The sequence below is a fragment of the Papilio machaon genome, chromosome 3, assembly GCF_912999745.1.
Source record: "Papilio machaon chromosome 3, ilPapMach1.1, whole genome shotgun sequence".
NCBI classification, from domain to species: domain Eukaryota; kingdom Metazoa; phylum Arthropoda; class Insecta; order Lepidoptera; family Papilionidae; genus Papilio; species Papilio machaon.
The window spans coordinates 4,451,624-4,463,357 of NC_059988.1; the positions used below are offsets into that span (position 1 = coordinate 4,451,624).

The 11,734-nt window shown below is 43.4% G+C and overlaps 1 protein-coding gene across 1 annotated transcript in view; it reads left to right on the top strand.

Annotated features, from left to right (window-relative positions):
- LOC106712396 (filamin-C) overlaps window positions 1-11,369 on the top strand; it is a 54,636-nt gene extending 43,267 nt beyond the window's left edge. The window contains exons 29-54 of the mRNA XM_014504945.2: window positions 266-425; window positions 1,310-1,458; window positions 1,542-1,614; window positions 1,693-1,860; window positions 2,202-2,371; window positions 2,491-2,583; window positions 2,796-2,940; window positions 3,026-3,111; window positions 3,186-3,378; window positions 4,345-4,566; window positions 4,806-4,969; window positions 5,048-5,198; window positions 5,331-5,579; window positions 5,757-5,977; window positions 6,438-6,645; window positions 6,979-7,107; window positions 7,274-7,444; window positions 7,657-7,814; window positions 8,026-8,205; window positions 8,435-8,579; window positions 9,078-9,290; window positions 9,530-9,703; window positions 9,841-10,031; window positions 10,191-10,352; window positions 10,617-10,796; window positions 11,075-11,369. Coding sequence (XP_014360431.2) covers window positions 266-425; window positions 1,310-1,458; window positions 1,542-1,614; window positions 1,693-1,860; window positions 2,202-2,371; window positions 2,491-2,583; window positions 2,796-2,940; window positions 3,026-3,111; window positions 3,186-3,378; window positions 4,345-4,566; window positions 4,806-4,969; window positions 5,048-5,198; window positions 5,331-5,579; window positions 5,757-5,977; window positions 6,438-6,645; window positions 6,979-7,107; window positions 7,274-7,444; window positions 7,657-7,814; window positions 8,026-8,205; window positions 8,435-8,579; window positions 9,078-9,290; window positions 9,530-9,703; window positions 9,841-10,031; window positions 10,191-10,352; window positions 10,617-10,796; window positions 11,075-11,212 — 4,293 coding nt within the window. The 3' untranslated portion in view covers window positions 11,213-11,369. The remainder of the gene's footprint in view (window positions 1-265; window positions 426-1,309; window positions 1,459-1,541; window positions 1,615-1,692; window positions 1,861-2,201; window positions 2,372-2,490; window positions 2,584-2,795; window positions 2,941-3,025; window positions 3,112-3,185; window positions 3,379-4,344; window positions 4,567-4,805; window positions 4,970-5,047; window positions 5,199-5,330; window positions 5,580-5,756; window positions 5,978-6,437; window positions 6,646-6,978; window positions 7,108-7,273; window positions 7,445-7,656; window positions 7,815-8,025; window positions 8,206-8,434; window positions 8,580-9,077; window positions 9,291-9,529; window positions 9,704-9,840; window positions 10,032-10,190; window positions 10,353-10,616; window positions 10,797-11,074) is intronic.
- The last annotated feature ends 365 nt before the right edge of the window (window positions 11,370-11,734 follow it).

The window sequence follows — 11,734 nt, forward strand, 5'->3', positions numbered from 1 at the left end:
TTTCATTTATAAAGATACATATTTATAAACATTACATATAATTAAATTGTAGCAAAAACGTAATAGTCAATATCTGAGAAGAAAGTGGACTTGTCGAGGGAGGGGATGGATAGGAATAGAGAATATCATTCTGTTTTACTTCTTCTCTATCTAATAATGGTAGACAATCCATTTGCAACTTATTGCAGGTGTCTATGGACAGTGAGATTACCTGCTTGCATATTTGCCACATAAAATAGATCAATAAGAGATTATTTGTCAACAGATGAAAGTCCCCGGCTGTCCTCTCATAGTAGCTGTCGCAGAGGGAGGTGGCGGGGGCGCGAGGGTGACACTGCCAGGCCCTGTACCACTGCACAGACCTGCAGCACTAACATTGCATCACCCCACTGCCACGCTCGACCAAATTGAAGTAAATGTTGAAGGTGTGTTGTATACATATATCTATTTTGTAGACATCAATTATGTTTGTCTATGAGAAAACACAAAAGAAATTAGAAACAAGGCTAAGAAACATCTCATTTATACAGTCCCAGTTTTAGGTGAATTTCTGGATAATATAGAAATTAGATTTATGTTCAACATAAAAAAACAACAATTTAAGTCTTGTATATTTTTTCAGTCCATTATTAGGATAATTCCAATAATATTATAATAACACAGCACCAATAAAAATGATTCCTAAAAACTATTAGAAATATATTGTTTCTTTACAGGGTGGTTTAAATGAGGGCCAATAAATATAACTGAATCACTATGAAGGAATCAAATTGTTCAAGTTAAAAGTAGTTGGGGGGGGTACATAATGAATGATACAATGACGAATATAGTCTAGTTAGAATTAGTATTCTTCCTCTCACATGCTTTTGCTATTCTAACAAACACCCTAATTTAATTTTTTTTTACTTATTTCTATCTTAATGCACGCAACTTGATATCACGCTATTTATAATTATGTATTACTTTAATCATTACTAACATAGGGTAAGGAAAATGAATGAAGAAACAAAAAAAAGGAAAAAAATGTAAGGATATTTTTTTACCACGGATAAAAGTAAACGAACAGTTACTAGGATAAATAATAACAATGATGTAACATGGACATGTTTTATTTATAAAGCTCATCCGCTTCGCCCTAACTTCTAACATTCATAAAGATAGAGAATGGGGGACATTAGAAAGGAGATAGAAACGGATAATAAAGGGGGATGTGGGACATTAGATGGCAGGGTTTAGAGAAGGGGGGGAGGGGCTTAGGTGATGTTAGGGCGTGGCGGTGAGCTGAGCGTGCGTGTGCGTGCGGGCGCAGGTCCAAACGGCGCGTCCGTGCCGGCGGCGGTGGCGGCTGCGGGCCCGGCCGCATTCCGCGCGGAGTTCGTGCCGCGAGCGGTCGGCGAGCACCGCCTCAATGTGCTCGTCGACTCCGTGCCCATACCTGCAAGCCCTTTCCATTTAAAGGTAAAAGGAAATATACCTAGAGATATCAGTAAATGGATAAACGGATTCCCTACTGTAAACTGACAAGTTATTTCTTGCTTTAGGTGTATGACGTCTCAGCGATTCGAGTCAAGGATGTCGCTCATGGTACTGTTGGAAAGCCTGTGACATTCTTAGGTAAGCTAGTACTTAATAGTCATAAATAAATATGTGACATAAAATAGTCGGGAGGTTTATATGTATGTGTGATTACAGTGGAAACAATGGCGGCGGGTCCGGGTAACCTGGAGGTGACGGTGAATGGCGGGCGCGTGCCGACCGCTGCGGCCGCCCAGGGTGCACATACCTACGCCATCAGCTTCACGCCGCGCGACCCTCGACCTCATACTGTCGAGTTGCGATTCAACGGCGACCATGTGCCCGGTATGATAACCCCACCATACATAGATCTCATTCTATGTAAAACCTAACTAATTAGAGTGACGCAGCGCCACATATTGGCTTTTGACAGTAAAAGTTTTTACTTCTCTCGATCCCGCGCCAACTTAGGAACATAGGCTTAGATCGTTGTATAGTTCGACAAACTTATTTGGTCTGGTAAGAGAGTTCAGTCCGGTTAGTTCTATCAGAAAATATTTAAACCTCACTTTGCGATATAAAATGAGTTAAGGTAGCGTTTGAATTAAAGTACTTTAGTTTCAATTATCAGATAAGTTTGTCTTATAAATGTCTTATAACATATTGTTATTGTATCCGTGGTACAGGCAGTCCATTCGTGTGCCACATCTCTGCGCCTGCGCGCGTCATCGGCGCGGGCTCGGGCGAGTCCCCGGACAAGGTGTCTGTGGGTGACGCGTACACATTCAGCGTGGACTCGCCCGCGTCGCCACATGTAGACGTCCTGGGACCTGCGAGGAGACCAGTACCTGTACAGGTATATTTCTGATGATTTTAGTTATTTTTTGTTTTGCAAAATATACTATAGATCAGATTTTCTTTGGAAAAATACAATCGTGTATATGGTTTGTTAAGTAAAAGTATTTCTTGCTTTAGGTATCTGCCGAAGAAACAGTGGGAGAAAACGAAGCAAGTAAAAGATATACCATTTCGTTCGTACCAGTCGATGTTGGCGACCACAGTATTGAGGTAGGTTTAACAAATTTCTAGAAAGGTTTTTTAATTCATTCTGTGAATTATTTGTTACAAAACCATTAATGCTTATTCGATTGGCAATAAACGTAGAGTTAAAAAATAAATAACCTAATGTATGTTTCTGTGGAATGTGGAAGAATAATTGTTCCGTTTACTAGATGATGAAGTATATTTATGAGAAGTTGTATGTTTCTTGTATTATTTAGGTCCGTGCAGGTGCAATGGGTGGCCACGTGGAGGGTAGTCCGTTCTTAGTGAAGGCATACAGCGCAGCGCGTGTCTCCGTCACAGACATATCGCCCGGCGTTGTCGGCAGACCCGTCTCCTTCACTATCAATGCATCTCACGCTGGTATTGTCAAATAATATGGATAAAATGTTCACTTTCTTAACTGATTACGGAATACTTTTATATTTAACGAGTCGTTTTGTTATAGGTGCTGGTAACTTGGAAATCATTGTCGCCGTCAATGGTAGAAATGTCCCGAACTATGTGCAAAGCGAAGGAAATGCCAGGTTTAAGGTGTGAAAAGATTTAATATTTCTATACAAATTGGTGCAAAAATGTATTTTAAAGTTTTAATTTATTGTTTTCAGGTGAACTTCAAACCGGTAGAGGCGGCGGTACACAATCTGTCTGTGCGTTTCAACGGACATGCGGTGCCGGGCTCGCCGTTCTCGTGCGTCGTGTCCGCACCTCCCGCCGCGCCCGACGCCCGCGCCACCGGCCCCGGCCTCAGCTCCGCCCCGCGCGCACAACCCGCAGATATACATCTCACTGGATTCCACAGTAAGTACGACATGAGTCGGTCACGAGTCATTATCATCACATGATCGACCCGGTCGCGATCCACATAACCCGGGTTCTTTTCATCGCCTCTTGTCGGTCACTCACTCGCGACCTGCGACTTGTAGATCGATAGATACACGCGTATTTCGTCTCTGTCTCCATATAACATCACCCGTAATGCATGATGAAACCGACTCGCTAGTCGAGTGATCGAGTCTCTATCGACGATCGAGTCGAAATAATCTTATTATAAATGCGAAATTAGTTTCGATGGATAGATGGATGGATGTATGTACGTATGGATGTTTGTTAATGGATAACGTCGGCTCAAAGGATCTTGATTAAATTTGGCACAGATGTAGAACATGGTCTGGAAGAAAATATAGGTTTATTAAGTTTTTTTTAATTCCGCGGGGACGAAGTCGCGGGAGAAAGCTAGTAATTAAATAAATTTGTGCGAATATCAAATACTTATCGATATCGCAAGTACTGTGTTCGTGTTAAGTAATTTATTCGTCATAGATCTACAGTACAATAGCACTCTTCTGATAAGCAAGACTAATATTAATACAATCGCATAGTTAATCAATATAAAAAAGTGTACTTTCGGCATTCTTACACCAACATTGAAAGTAGTTTATAATTCGTATACTCGTATGCTTTTGTTTTGTTTTTAATTATTTACAAACATTGTATCAGTCAATTGACGATTATTTGCTTTGTTTCATTAACGACTCGAGAACGTCGTGTGATGTATTGAACATAGTTTTTTTTTAAACGTTGATATTTTAATACTTTCTGGAGATAAGAATATGAAAAAAATCTGTTCGTTTGATTATTATCTGAGAAAATATACCGGTAAGATTTAAAAATTGACTATTGATATAATTCAACAAATCCATTTCCACTAGTGTTACCAGTCTAGTGTGTGTAATTTCATATAAAAGCAATAATTTTGCACACCAGCGGGCGAGCCGACAGTGCACGTGACGGGTCCGGGCGGGAGCAACGTGCGCACACGCGTGTCGGCGGGCGGGGACGGGCGCTACACGGCGACGTACACGCCCGAGGCGGTGGGCCGGCACAGCGTGCAGGTGACGTGCGCCGGCCGGCACGTGCCCGGCTCCCCCTTCACCTGCAACGTGTACGACGTGCACCGCGTGCGCGTCACCGGATTGGGACCTGGAGGTTATTTACTTCTCGATTATACTAAAATCACGCTTTAATTTAAATGTTGTTGGAATTTTGTGAGAATTGAAGTTGTACAATAAAGGTAAGTAACGAATGTTGTCATATAATCGGAGGTCTGGAATCTTCATTTCGCACAAATTGATTACAAATGTTAAATATAATAGAATGAATTATTAGGTGCTTTATTTTTCGTTTTTTACTAATGCTATAAAAATTAACTCTGACTTGCATTGCAGAACTTGAAGGGACACTGGAAGGTTTAAATCTGGAAGAAGGGGCAGATGAGGAACGGGCAGTGGAGGTGGGCAAGCCGGTGACATTCAGTGTGGACGCGGCGGGCGCGGGTGAAGGCACGCTCGAACTAGTCGTCTCTACACCTTCCACCACAGTCAAAGCTGAGGTGCGTTCATTCATTCTATAACAATTCAAACATTTAAATGTGAATTTCAGTATTTTATATCGTATTTTTTTTACTCAGGTGGTTGCGGTAGCTCGCGGTCTCTACGACGTGACGTTTGTACCCGTGTCTCGTGAGCCGCACCGTGTTTCAGTCACCTTCAACGAGCAAGCGGTGCCCGGCAGCCCCTTCGTGTGTCGAGTCAACGAACCACTCACTTATGTGCAAATAGGTAGGAGCGAAAGCACTTTTCTTATTGTAGGTGTTATTTAAAAAATGTTACTAAATAATAGTGAATAATATATGATCACTAACATGTTTGGTCCTTCGAGCATGATCTAATGAGACGTTTAACCTTTGACAGGAGGTGTGGCATCAGTGGAAATCGACGAAACTCTGACGGACGTAGAAGTAATATCTCCCTCTGGGACAAGAGTGGCAGAAGCTACGTTGGAGGACTCTGGCCTATTGACATTCCCCGCTAGTCGTGTTGGCAGATACATGGTGAGGAGTAGCAGAGGGTCAATAGCGGAAGTCGAAGCGCTTGATGCATCCGCCGTCAAAGTTCTTTCAATCGGCGATGCTGTCGCCCACCGCCCTGCATTAATAACTGGTAAGTTGGTGTTACTAATCAGCTAAGCTAATCCTGAATGATATTTAGAACCAGAAAATGCGTCGTAAGCTTTAAAAATGTGTCTCTTGACAGGCTTAGCTAATATAAACGGCAGTAAAAACTAATAACATATGTTTAATTATTGAGTATTGTTGTTTACACGTAATAAAATTGTAGTGAGCACGAGTAACGCGGGCAACGGTCGTCTGTCGGGGCGAGTGACGTGCGGGGGCGCGACAGTGCCGCACTCGGTGCGCCGGCGCGGCGGCGGGCGGCAGGAGCTGGTGTGGCACCCGGCTCGTGCGGCGCCGCATCGCCTCGCGCTGCTGTGGAGCGGCGCGCCCGTCTCCCGCGAGCCCATGCTGCTCGACGTGCTGCCCGCGCACCACGGACAGCAGGTGCGTACTGATACTTATACTTGACATTTTTACATTTAGTACACAAAAAATCGTTTTTTTTACAATATAAGATAAGTTATCTCATCAATGGGAAGAAAAAGTGAAAGCGCAAGTAGGTGGGGCTAGAAACAAGAGTCGGATGTGATAAATTATGTCAATATTTTTATACGTTATTCTAGCGATTTAAAAAAAAAAAATTTTTATTTTTTTAAGTGAAATTGGTGAAAGTCATTTCTATGACTACAGTCCACAGAGTACTTTGTATATAAAATAAAGTGTTTTTTATATATCTGTGGTAAATATAGTGCTACTATCACTCTTGATCGTGCTGATATCTGAAAGAACGAAAAAAAATCATTTTACTAAGTTCTGATTTTATAATATTTATGAGGAAGCGTAAAATATAATAGAGTACAACTGCACTAGTTAAACAAATAAAGGAAAATGTTGTTGTTACCAGGTAGCAGCATCAGGACTGGGGCTGTACCAGGCGCAAGTGGGCAAGGTGTCATCGTTCAGTATCGACACGCTGGGGCGCGCGGCGCGAGAGTTCGACGTGGTGGTGTCGGGGCCGGGGGCGCGCGCGCTGCCCGTGCGCTGCTACCAGACAAAGTCCGGACTGCTGCAGGCCGAGTTCACCATCACTGAAGTCGGACAGAGCACTATTGGTGAGTACAAATATTATTGTTATCTCTATTTGTTCCAAAGATATTGAATGTGATGCCTATATCTTACTTCATAGTAATATTATAAATTCGAAAGTTAAGATGGATGGATGGACCGATTTTTATTTGAAGGTATCTCCGGAACGCCTCAATGGACCTTGATGAAATTTGACACAGATGTAAAACATAGTTTGGAAGATGTGTTCTTCTATATAATTTTTTTTTTTTATTCCGTCCAGACGGAATCGTGGGCGACAGCTAGTAGTGATACTATAGATCTTGTTACAGTGGAGATTCATTATAATAAAAGTGGTTTGTTGTATTTTCTATTCCCAGAGGTGTTACATCTCTCGAAACCTGTCACCGGCAGCCCATTCACGTGCGAATCGTTCGATCCCAATAGAGTCATAGTCTCCGGTCTTCCCACTGGAAATATTATCGCGCAGACTCCAATCAATTTTACAGGTAACTAATGTTTATTTTATTGTTAAAAGTATTTATAGTATTTGGCTTCATCGCCTAATTTTTATCTTAACAAACCGGCATTTAAAAAATAAGTAATAACAATTTCATTGCTGATATAAACATATTACTGTTAATAGTGTAATTAATATTGTGTTTGTGAATGTAGTGGACACGAAGGAGGCGGGCGTGGGCGAGCTGGAGGTAGTGTGCGAGGCGGTGTGCGAGCCCAACGTACGCGTGCGCGTGCCCGTCGACGTACGCGAGGACGCGCACACGCACCGCGTGCGACTTCGCCCCGCCATGCCCGCACACTACCGTATATACATCACGTACGGAGGTAAATACATTGGATAGTTTTTTTTTTTCAGACTCGATATGTAGAAGATTGTTGGTTGTTGTACTTTTTATTTTTATATGATTACACTTAACAACGCTTCCATTTTAACAAAATATGAAATGGACATGTTTAGGTAGTTCAAACGTTGAAATAGTGCTTTTAATATTTTTATACTTAATTTTATGATATATGACTTAATAATATTGTCGCAGGAGCACCAGTCCTGGGCAGCCCGGTGTCGCTAGGCGTGCTGAGCGCGCGCAGCAATGCGGCGGCACGCTGCCTAGGTACGGGACTGGCGCACGCGCATGTCGGCAAGGAGGCCGCCTTCACCATACACTGTGCTGATGACGCCACACCCACTGTACAGGTATGCATATTTTTTACTATGTTAATGCAACATGCCAAATAAAATAATAGTTTCCATCAAAATATCCGTTTGGAAAACACTTTTTTCCGTTTTTTTTTCTAGATATAGGTATAAATATAAGTTGGTTTAGATTTAGAAATTAGAGTTGTTAATTATTAGACGAAAATGATGGTAAGCTAAACTATGTTAATGTAATTAAAACTAAATCCAGGTGGAAAGACTGACGGACAGCAAGGAGGAGGAGACGGACTCCGGTCTGCTGGAGTGTCGTGTGGTGGCGGGTGCGGCGCGCGAGTGGCTGTGCGCGTACATACCGCTTGTAGTTGGCCTTTACGAAGTCAGGATATTTACCAGCACGGGCCCGCTGCCCGGCAGCCCCTTCTCAGTTAAGGTAAACACACTTTATACTTAAAGTGCCGGTATTTGATTTGGCACGTCAGGAATAAGAGTAATCATCTGGGCGACGTGCCACCTCGCTTTTAATTTGTTTAAATATCTTGTGGTAGACATAATTATACTTTAACAAGTTATGTATTCACTGTCTTTCATTTGTAATTTTTATATCAGTTAGAGTTTCAAAAAAAAATTAACATATGTTTTAATTTTTGCATTTGTTCTAGGTGATAGACACGTCGGCCATAGTGCCCGTTGGTGGGTGGGGGGCGGACAACTCGGGGCGGGTGCGCGCGCCCTCCAAGCTCGTGCTGGACATCAGCAACGCCGGCCCCGGCACGCTCGAGTGCCTGCTGGCCGGCAGACATCAACGTAAGTCATACATCACAAACACGTCATACATAAAGTTATTATTATTTTTTTATTTTTGGTGAAGAAGAATTATTATATTTTGTAATTATAAAAAAGTTATATTTTTTATATGAAAAGTTGGCAAACGAGCAAGCAGTCACCTGAATTTACCGAAATAGCGAGGCGACCGTTGCCCATAGACATCCGCAAATGCAGATGCGTTGCCTACCTTTAATCAACGGAGAAGGGGACGCACAGAAAGAGGATATTTCCCCTTCCTATGCGTCCCCTTCTCCGCCAAATCCACTTCCCTTTCCCATCCTTTTCTACTAATAAAAAATCGTGAAGGGGAAGAGGACTAAAATTAGGCTTCCGGCAAAACACTCATCATACGAAACGCGGAATTGCTTCCACTTCACGCCTGTCTTCTGTGTGGTCGTGGTATTTCAATTCGTGCAACAGATGTTGTTGCTGGCGTCTACCACTGTTAATAATAGGTTGTGTTTGTTATATTGTCAGGTGTGGAGACGGTGTCGGGTCGTGCGGTGGTGACGCTGTCGGCGGCGGAGGGCGCTAGTGGCGAGCAGGAGCTGGAGCTGACATACAACGGTGCTCTGGTGGGCGGAGCGCCGCGCCGCGCCCTCGCCGCCGGCCCCGCAGCTGACCGTGTCGCGCTCGCCGGCCGCGGCCTCGCACACGCCGCGCCTCACACACCCGCCGTCTTCACTATAGGTACGTCTTATGAACACTCCAATCTCTTTTTACAAACATACTGTTACATACAAGTGTATATTTTTGACTACATTCAAGGTTCGTTTTCTTGCTCCCTTTTAAATGCACATCCACAAGCATGTGTATTCGCGGGTTAGTAGTTCCAGTAAATAACTTTATATTCAACAAAAACGTTCAAATAGTCTGACAACAAATTCTTTTTACTATGTTTTTCTACTAATTCTTTGATATCTTCTCAGACGGTAGCGCAGCGGGTCCAGGCGCACCTGAGGCGTCATTGACTGGTCCGGACGGTAACGCGGTGCCGGTGGCGCTGGCGGCGGCGGGCCCCGGCCTGTGGCGCGCCTCCTACACGCCGCGCCGCGCCGGAGAACACCAGCTGCGCGTGCTGTGGGCCGGACGACTTGTTAAAGGTTACTACAGTTATCTATTTAAAGAGTATAGAATTAAAAACCATTAATATCGAGATTTAATTCATCTTTGCTATAATTCTTAGACATGTTTCCAAAGTGGTCTGTGATTATATAAAGTGTAACTGACTGTGTATCAGGGTGTCCGCTGACGGTGAGCGTTGTGGCGGGCGGTGGTGGTGGCGAGGGCGGCGGGGGTGAGGCGGCACGCGTGGTGTGCTCGGGCGCGGGGCTGACGGGTGGCGTTGTGGGCCGTGAGATGCGCAGCTGGATCGACACACGGCGCGCCGGCCCCGGAGAGCTCACCGCGCACTGCACCGGACCCAACAAGGTATCACGTATATAAGTGAAGTTTATTCGTTATGCGAAAGAGGGCGCTGTCACTAGAATGTATTTTTTAATACAGCAACTAACGTACTTTGTATTCTTCCCTGAAGTGCCGTATTCGTACAATTAATTGGATTTAGTGATTTATAATGTATGTATTTAGGTGGCGTACTGTGAGCTGTACGAGCACGGTGACGGCACGTTCACTCTGAGCGTGAAGCCGGCGGAGGCGGGCCGGCACGTGCTGAGCGTGCAGTTCGCGGGCGCGCACGTTCCCGGCTCGCCATTCGTGCTCAAGGTTGCCGGAGCACCCGACCCCTCTAAGGTACATTCCCATTATTCATTAGCTTACTTTAAACTATATTAATTCTAGTATATATAAAACTCTGTAAAATGATATATGTGAAATATGGCGTTTATGTCCTTTAAAGAGAGAGTCCTATAAAGATTTTGAATAAATTTAGTACTAGAACATAATGATTTAAAAGAGCCTAACATTTTTCAATTACTAGAGACTGTTCTTTATTCAGTAACATTTTAGGTTATCTATGTGTTTTGTCGATAATATTTGATTTATTATATCGTTTAGGTCCGTGTGTACGGTCCGGGCGTGGAGCCGGGAGTGCTGGCGACGTTCCAGTCGCGGTTCCTGTGCGACACGCGCGGCGCCGGTGCGGGCCAGCTGACGGTGCGCGTGCGCGGCCCAAAGGGCGCCTTCCGCGTCGAGATGCAACGCGAGAGTCAGAAGGACCGCACAATACTCTGCAAGGTAACCTCACCATCAAATTCCTTCATGAAATTAGCGACTATCGTCAAATATATATAACACTAGTTTTCGCCCCCGAATCCGTCGGCGTGGATTTAAAAAAGTCATGTGTAGCCTATGTTTCTTCCATATTATGTTCCAAATCCATCCGACCATCCATCCATCCATCCATCCATCCATCCACCCATCCATCCAACCATCCATCCATCCATCTAAATATTCGCTTTAGTAAGTATTTTTGCATCCTGTCAATTCATGTATCATGTGTTTCCTTGTTTCAGTTTTCCCCCACCGAGCCCGGCGACTACCGCGTGGAGGTGCGCTGGGCGGGGCGACATGTGCCCGGCTCGCCCTTCCCCGTCATGATCTTCGACACGCAGGAGGAGCTGCGCAGATACCTCCAGACCATTACACCCTAGCCCTAGCCTAGCCCTAGCCCTACAACCATGGACCGAGACACTAATATAGAAAAGATACATCGGCTAGTACTGTTAATAACCTAGAAAGACTGCTGGTTCATTATTGCTATCTTATACCTTGGGTTTAGAAACTTCTTTTAAATCTCATACTCTTTAAAAATAAAATCTACAAATTAATCAAAAGAATTGGGTATAAAATATTACCTCAAATGTTACTATAAAAATTATCTCAAAAAAATATATAGTACTACGGAATTCCTTGTCATTTTGTAAAATGTCCAATTAATAACTCGGTCCATAACATAAAAATGCACTTGCAGCTATAGCCAATATAATTGTAAACATTTGAAAAAACCATCGCCCGCCATTATAAAGTAAATCTCTAATTTAATAGGATCTGTTATCAAATCTTGTATTTCGCCATTCTTTTATACTAACGTTTACAAGTCTGAATTAATTTCTTATATTTTTGTATCGAAATCTATTATTTATTCTTTAGTTTTAATATTAAATAATATTTTC